The sequence below is a fragment of the Dunckerocampus dactyliophorus genome, chromosome 17 (genome assembly GCF_027744805.1).
Source record: "Dunckerocampus dactyliophorus isolate RoL2022-P2 chromosome 17, RoL_Ddac_1.1, whole genome shotgun sequence".
Taxonomy (NCBI): domain Eukaryota; kingdom Metazoa; phylum Chordata; class Actinopteri; order Syngnathiformes; family Syngnathidae; genus Dunckerocampus; species Dunckerocampus dactyliophorus.
Window position 1 is genome coordinate 15,429,309 of NC_072835.1, and position 8,192 is coordinate 15,437,500.

The following is an 8,192-nucleotide window of genomic DNA, read 5'->3' on the forward strand; positions in this document are numbered from 1 at the left end:
TCTGCTTCAATCCCCAAATAAAAGCATTTTAGAATAATAACCGACCCTACAATGGGCTTATAATAATGTTTTAGTGTCATTAATATGTAAAAATATACATGTTTAATGTAAATAGACATTATGATAATTATTGATACATTTTTGCCTGTTTTCCCCCCCATTAGTTCCTCCAGAAGCATTGTTGGCAAGAGGAGCCTTGTAATTAAAGCCAACAATAATAATAATTGCAGTATCATCCTCATTGATAGCAATCTGTAGTTTTTCTAAATCCCTTGTTAAACTCCCGCTCACCTCTCTCCTCTTGTGTTGTCACCTTGTCCCTGCAGGCACTTCACGTCATGTCCACTTTGCAGAGGACAGCTTGTGTTTCCATCCCTTGTATTTATTGCAACAACACTTGGCTCCATTGTCTTGCATCGCTGCAAAGAGGAAGAGAGGACTTCAGTCAGCGACCTGAAGCTGCTTTTCAACACAAACGTACAGTACCCTTTCGTTCTGGAACATTCCCCTACTTTTTAAACATAAAAAAGACGGGGGTCCATATGGTTGAACAACATGAAGTAGGGGGTCTTGTATTGCTGTCATTAGAGGTGTTTGTGTTTGTTTAACAGGCTGCTGAGAACAAGCTTAACAACCTTTGCGAGTGTTGGCACCCTGCAGAGACACGACGCGAGTCCTGCAGCCTTCTTAACTTTCTGTCTTTTCACTGTCAGGCCCCGTGCGAAAGACAAAAAACACACACACAATAATTAAAAATAACACAACCAAAATATGACATGCCACACATGCAACACAACGACTAAAACGATACACCACAATAACAGAACAGAAACCTCACGTCCTATATAACACACAACAATGAAAAATACCGATTTGTATTCACTTCCATTTCATTGTTTCATGATTTTGACAAGGAAAAACTACAAAACAAATATTTTCCGAGTAAGTAATTGAGTTTTACTGTCATTTCCCTGCAAGACCTTTCCCCACAATCATTTGATCAATATCAAATAATGAAATCATTTGCAATAAAAAACACTACACAATATAAATATTGTACAGAAATACTGATGTCGAACATGTTTGCTTATTTTATCCCACATTTTTGCAAAGGAAAAGGACAGAAGAGTTGCATACACAGGAATTACCCCAAAAATATCTATTTTTGAAAGGAATTTCCCTGCGCCAGTTTAACACAAGGAAAATATAAAGATATAACGCTGCATATGAATAATGTGCTACAAATGCACTGCAACGACATACATATGAATGTGAAATCATTCCGTATAGAAAAATACAAACGTTCTGCATGTTTTTTTATTTTTGCAAGGGTAAAGGAGAGAGGAGCCGCACACACACACACTAAAAGAAAAATGACAATTCGGCTCTTTTTGTCAAACTTGACCTCATATTTCCAATAATGAATTAAAAATGACAATTTAGCATAAGAAGTGATGAGTTGTGTTGGTGTATTCGTCAAAAGAATTCAGTCTATCGTCAAGTTCGGGGTCTTGCGCCCTTAAAAAGTTGCCCACTTTTTTCACACTTTATCTCTCTTTTCTTTGTGCACAAATTGGTAGCGAACTTCTTCCTCAGGTGTGCTCGACCTGTCACGGACAGAAAATGGTGACGGATCGAAGCAAATCACGCACTAAATTGCGTGTGAAAAAAAAGCGCATGCAGTACTTAACTCCGGTCAGTTTAGGAGACGGCTCTACTGGCTGTGCGCGTACGTGCACGTGTCTCCGCCTACTTCTTGCCCTCGTCCAATGGCTGCAGGGCGCACTGCCGCTCGGATAAAAACGTGAGCAGCGTGCAGGCATCGCGCACACACACGCACGACGCCGAAAGAACCCAACGGAAGCTCAGCTCAGCTCTGCGGCATCGTTTCGGATAATAACACACACGGAAAGACTTATTTTTGCATTACATCCGTAAAACATCCATTAAACAGGTAAGGAGACTGTTTCCATGCAGTTAGCATTTTCAACACGTGCTTATTGGCTGCAAAGATGCACTTTCTGCACCATGCAACATAACGCAATAGTTCTTTGCTGAAGATATACGAGTAATATTGATGACAAATGAACGTTTTTACCGCTGAAAAACGCTGCAGCTGTTTAATTGAAATAAAACACGCAGTGCACATTTTGCATCGCAACTTCTTCCGCAATACAGACATTTTTGAAGAAGTTTCTACCGTTTTAATGATCCATAAATGTGCGTTGGTTATTAAACCTGTGTGCGCGTGAACATGCACATAAAATAAATCAATCATTTAAATACTACGTCATCACTTTTTAAAGTTATTATAATTATATTTGAGTTCATTTTAATTTGATCGATACTATATGTTTTAAAGTAAAAAAATAATAATACATGTTTACAGTTGATTACATTGCACTAAAATGGGAAATGGAAAAAAAATCCGCGTGTGGTGTTTTACCATGCAAATTAATATACACAGTTTAATATTTGACAATACAATTCTACTTGAAATACTAGATATAAATGCATAGTGCAAGCTTTTCCAGAATTGTTTCATGCAGGACCTATGGGACCTATCATCAACCTATGGGGACACTAAATGAAACAATGAATTGGACAAGACTATTAATAATATAGATGGTGTTGAAACTGGCATTATTCACATTCTAAACGCTAAAAAAGTACAAGAAGTCATTCACAACCGTAAATTCTTTTTTCTTTTTTTAAGTACTTCAAAAATAAATGTATGAATTTATAAATATAGCTATGACATGAAAAACTGACACTGATACAACAAAATACAAAATAATTCATATGAGATAAAGAGCTGAAAATGTGCTTTATATTGAAATTGTGCCCTTGGAAGCTGCACTCAAATAACCTCGTATTCATGTTTTTCCATTCAATATGATTTTTCCCCCCAACTCATGCAGTTGTCATGCTGAGGCATTTCATTTAAAATCAACAAATGAGTCCCCGGCATCACTTGTATTAAAATTAGCCCTTACACATTTAATATCTTCACTATGAATCGAAAGACTCACTGAATCATCTTTAGCTTGTTTTCTTGAACAAACTTTTTACATTTTCTAAGCATTTTTGTCCCAAAAAAGCCTGAACTACATGATATATACCTGTACATACTATATATTAGCATCTTCCAGTGTGGTGACATGCATCAACAACAACTGTTTGTTGCCATGCATCTCACACTAGCAAACATATAACATATAAAATAACATATTGATAATTTTGTGCTCCTGCAGCGTGCCACCAGACAGGCCACACTCATGCCCGTCGAGGCAGCACGGGGAGGGAGAAGACTTTAAAAGAGGGGACAGTGTGGAGGAGGAGAGCGTGGTCACGTTTAGCTGGTGGACCTGCAGGGAGCAACATCTCAGGGACATGTCCACTAGCACTGCTAGAGGTAAATACACGACACTAACTCTCTTTGTGTGCTGCTTTTAATGCATCTGCGTGTAAAACGTCCATTTTATTCTTGGAAATAGATACCATTTCTGGATTTTTGTCACATCTGCATCAAGTTTGACAATTTGAAAACTTAAGTCGTTCGCTGCCTGATGATAGAACTGCAAATCCAGCACAATACTGACACATCATTTAGATAAAAAATACTCAATTACGCATTTAACAGCCTGATAACAAAAGGAATAAATGATGATGGCTACAGTCATTAAAATAATACAAAACAATCGTTTTTGTCGTGCAGTGGGTAAACCAGGGGTGTCCAAAGTACGGCCCTTGGGTCATTTTCGGCCCACAGTTTGTTTTTCTTGGCCCTATAGGGATATTCTAAAAATACAATGAATGAATTATGAATGAGATATATTATTAGACATTACGCTAATTAGCTTTGTCCCCTACAACACAAAAGCTAAGACGTGGATGTTTTGCTCACATAGCTTTGCAATATTGACCTACATTGGATTGATCTTAGCATGCACAAGAGGCCCTCGCTGGAAAAAAGTTTGGTCACCCCTGGTGGAAATGCAGCAATTTGTGCTATTATTACTATTTATTTCTTAACAGAACAATTATAGAGTAAGCGCGAAGTATTATTGTAAGTTATCTATGAAATGCATGCTTTGTCATTCTCTATGCGCATGCTCGTTTCCCCAACTCCCTCCCAGGGGGGGTGTGGGTTGCTGGACTTTAATATCCTGCAGGTTGATGAAGCTTGGCGGGGAGATTTTTTTCTCCACACTCGGCTGGCAGCGTTAATAGAGAAAGCCCCTCACCCCAACACCCCACACCCGAAAAAGACACTCCCACCCCCTCCCCACTCCCCGGCCCTGACAAGGTCTGTTTGATGTGGAAATGAAAGCTGAGAGAAAGAAAAAGACTCAATGGGTTAAATCAAAAGCAATAGTGTTCGTGCAAGACTTTGTGTGTTGGTGTGTGAGACACTCGAACGGACATGTTGCATGCGCCAACATGTGTAACATTTTGACAAGTGTGAGCCAACATGCAAAACAGCAAACAGCTTTATTCGCGTTGTAATAGGATCTCTACTGATGTTATTGAATTATATGATGTGCATGAAAGATCCCTATATTGTTGCTGTCCAATACAAGAAAACCAAATGTCTCCATTATTTGTCATTTGGGAAATGACAAACGTGTTTTTCTTATTAAAGATTTTGAATATATTATTTTTTTTTCCCATGGAGATACATGCTAGATGTGACACAAGCAAATTAAAAACATAATTACACTAGAAATGGACGTATTTAAATGTGTTCCTAATTAACAAAAGCGGGAATTGAATTTCTGCTAAATTACTCATTTCTATTGGAAAGTATGAACAATTTGTCGTTATTAATAAGCAGGATAAATGTGCAAGGAGCATATATATAAAGAGAATGTTTTGGGTTTTTTTACACAGAAGTGTGCATTTGGGCTGTGAAATGTGATAACTGATAACATGATACTTTTATTTTTAAATGTCATTTGTATTTTTACAGTTTTTTTATGACTTTTTAAAAGTTGTGCTTCAATCGTTTTCAAACTTGTACTTTATTGTTGTTGGTGTGTATTGTTTGTTGTGCCGTGCACCGTCTGCATGTTGTTATTAGGATATTATTAGGTTACTAGGATATTGGTATTTATTATCCATCCGACTATCCATCTTCTATGCCACTTATCCTCACTAGGGTCGCGGGGGTATGCTAGAGCCGATCCCAGCCGACTTCGGGCGAGAGGCAGGGGGTGCACCCTGAACTGGTCGCCAGCCAATCGTAGGGCACATATAGACAAACAATCATTCACACTCACATTCATACCTATGGACAATTTAACCTAACATGAGTGATTCTGGAATGTGGGAGGAAACCGGAGTACCCGGAGGAAACCCACCCAATGCCATTCCCAATTCAAACCCAGATGTTCCAGATCTCCTGACTGTGTGGCCACCATGCAGCCCAGTATTTATTATTTGTATTATTATTATTGTTATTCAATATCTAGAAAAGAAAATGCATCCACCCGACCGAAGCTAAAAGTGAGTGGTTGTTTTGCTGTGTTCCCCGACATTTATAAGTGTTCATCCCCCCTCCTCCCCCAGGTCATGGGGGTCTTAACCAACTAGGCGGAATGTTTGTTAATGGCCGTCCGCTCCCGGAGGTGATCCGGCAACGCATTGTGGACATGGCCCACCAGGGGGTCCGGCCTTGCGACATCTCGCGGCAGCTCAGAGTCAGCCACGGATGCGTCAGCAAGATCCTGGGACGGTGAGTTCATGGACCACCGGAATGAAAAGCAGTCCCGTCGAGGGAGTAAACGTTGATTTCTTCAATCGTTAGGTACTACGAGACAGGCAGCATCAAACCGGGTGTGATTGGAGGCTCTAAGCCCAAAGTGGCCACCCCGAAAGTGGTGGAGAAGATCGCCGAGTACAAGAGGCAGAATCCCACCATGTTCGCCTGGGAGATCAGGGACAGACTGCTGGCTGAGACGGTTTGCGACAGCGACACCGTGCCCAGTGTCAGCTCCATTAACAGGTGAACAACCGGCTCAGGAATGGTGCTCAATTAGGTTGTTGTTGGCTCTGCTGATTTATTTCTTCCGTTTTAGGATCATTCGAACCAAAGTCCAGCAGCCGTTCAATCTCCCTCTGGATGGAAAAGTTCTAAGTCCTGGACAAACCTTGAGTAAGTCTTCACTTTTTCCCTGAAAGAAGCCTTTTTGGTTCCAAGTAATTTACATCCACGTTTCCTTCTCCAAGTTCCCAGTTCTGCCGTCACCCCGCCTGAGTCTCCGCACTCGGACTCTTTAGGGTCCACCTACTCCATCAACGGCCTGCTGGGAATCCCCCAACCAGGCAGCGAGGGCAAGAGGAGCCACGATGACAGTAAGGCCAAACAATCATAACCCCCAAGTTTGTCTTTGAGAGACATTTTCCCCTGAAATCCGTCAACGTTGCTAATTCCAAATGTCCAAAAACTTGTAGCTCAGCAAATCAGATCCCTGTCAAAACCCTTCCAGAAAGTTTCAGTTGCGTAACCCTGCTTTTAGCTAACCTACAAACATGATACCGGCAGGTGAAGTCGCCAAAACATCCAACATATGCACATCTCACAGTTCTGTATAACCGGCACCAACATGGAATTGGTTGGTTGCTTTCAAGTCAAGATGTAAATGTTCGTGCTTCTGAGGTAGCATCGGAAGTGAAACAGAGACGGGACTATTGTCTGTGAGAAAGGATATCCTACAACGCCGGGACCGGCGTTTAACACCCAAGACTCTCGCTCTGTTGTGTTGACAGCAATTGTCGGGCAATTAGCGATGAGCGCTATGTGAGTTAGGACAATGTCTGAGATAGGACAATATCTGGATTCTGTGTGAAATGCACAGATAAATAGCAGGAAAGACGCAGAATCCACCTAAGACAGACCACGACTTGAGCACGACCATTTGCTACCAAATGCTGGATGACAGCAGCTATGGTGGAATTAGTTCCCAATTAATGTTCCAATCTCAATTGCTATTGGACCAGTCCAGGCTATAGCCCACTCTTTGCCTTTCGTCAGCTGGGATAGAATGGATTGCATGCAGGTTTTGTGAATTTAGTATAAAACTGCAGTAATTTAAGTATTTTCCTATAATTTCCTACTCAGTTGTTGTAGTTGAGGCTAAAGGGAGATGTTGGCTTCAATCAAGTCATCAGTAGAATCTTCTTCCTACTTCTCTCAGGTGACCAGGACAGTTGTCGACACAGCGTGGATTCTCAGGGCAGCGGCGGCATTCCGAGGAAAACCATGCGCCTCGACCACTTCTCGCAGCATGTTGACTGCGGCTTTGAACGTCCGCACTACCCACCGGACTCCTTCGGCTCCGCCAACAAGACGGAACAGGTGAGCGTTCCGTGTCAAGAGTTTGGAATTCTTTCAGCTCAGTGTTGTTGTTGTAATAGCTAACGCGTGTCCCTCGCCCTCAGACTTTGTACCCGCTCTCGCTCATCAGCGGCAGCCTGGAGGAGGCCAAGACCGGCCTCGCCGCATCCAGCTCCGCCATTGGACGCAATCTAACGGCGCATCAGAGCTATGCTATGGTGCCTGGTGAGAGTCTTATCACTCATCACTCCATGTTTTTGGTTTTCCATTGGTTTCACTTCATTCCCATCTCCACGCGCACTTCATCCAGAGCCCCTCCAGTCCCTGCCGCTCTGCTTGAAGCAGGAAATGTCTCCGGAGGTCACCAGCACGAGTCCCTCCTCTCCAAACATGCCGTTTGTGGAGCTGCAGAAACCCGTTTCTGTTGGCGGAAGCTGCAGCAACCATTACCCCAACTCCTATAACTCATTCCCCCATCATGCACCTGTGTACAGCCAGTTTGGCGGCCAGTCTATCATCTCAGGTAATGGCCATTTTGGTCATGATGTCAGTCATGATAGCCATTCATCTCATGACGGTTTGGTGATGACTCTTTTAGGTATTGTATTAGCTATATATTTTCACATAAGCAAAATGTACCTAATGTTGTGTCCCATGAGTGTATTTCTAATAAGACTACACCAAAAGTGACAGCAAAAATTTCATATTGTGTACTGTGCAGGGCGAGACATGGTGAGCTCCACCCTGCCCGGATACCCACCTCACATCCCGTCGCCCGCCCAGACAGGATACTCCTCGTCGGCCATCACTGGCGTTGTCGCGGGTACGTGTTCACCTGTTGTTGTACTCTGCA

General features: G+C 42.1%; 1 protein-coding gene across 6 annotated transcripts in view; it reads left to right on the forward strand.

Annotated features, from left to right (window-relative positions):
* Positions 1 to 329: 329 nt before the first annotated feature.
* The window catches only part of pax8 (paired box 8), an 11,576-nt gene continuing 3,713 nt past the window's right edge, over positions 330 to 8,192 (forward strand). For 2 of the 6 annotated variants that reach the window (XM_054756939.1, XM_054756941.1), the window contains exons 1-10: positions 1,839 to 1,954; positions 3,255 to 3,415; positions 5,572 to 5,737; positions 5,810 to 6,007; positions 6,081 to 6,157; positions 6,232 to 6,357; positions 7,200 to 7,360; positions 7,444 to 7,564; positions 7,650 to 7,862; positions 8,061 to 8,162. In XM_054756939.1, coding sequence (XP_054612914.1) covers positions 3,394 to 3,415; positions 5,572 to 5,737; positions 5,810 to 6,007; positions 6,081 to 6,157; positions 6,232 to 6,357; positions 7,200 to 7,360; positions 7,444 to 7,564; positions 7,650 to 7,862; positions 8,061 to 8,162 — 1,186 coding nt within the window. In that variant the 5' untranslated portion in view covers positions 1,839 to 1,954; positions 3,255 to 3,393. Of the gene's footprint in view, positions 478 to 1,838; positions 1,955 to 3,254; positions 3,416 to 5,571; positions 5,738 to 5,809; positions 6,008 to 6,080; positions 6,158 to 6,231; positions 6,358 to 7,199; positions 7,361 to 7,443; positions 7,565 to 7,649; positions 7,863 to 8,060; positions 8,163 to 8,192 lie in introns of those variants that run through there. The other 4 variants (XM_054756943.1, XM_054756944.1, XM_054756940.1 and 1 more) reach the window with 3 other exon arrangements.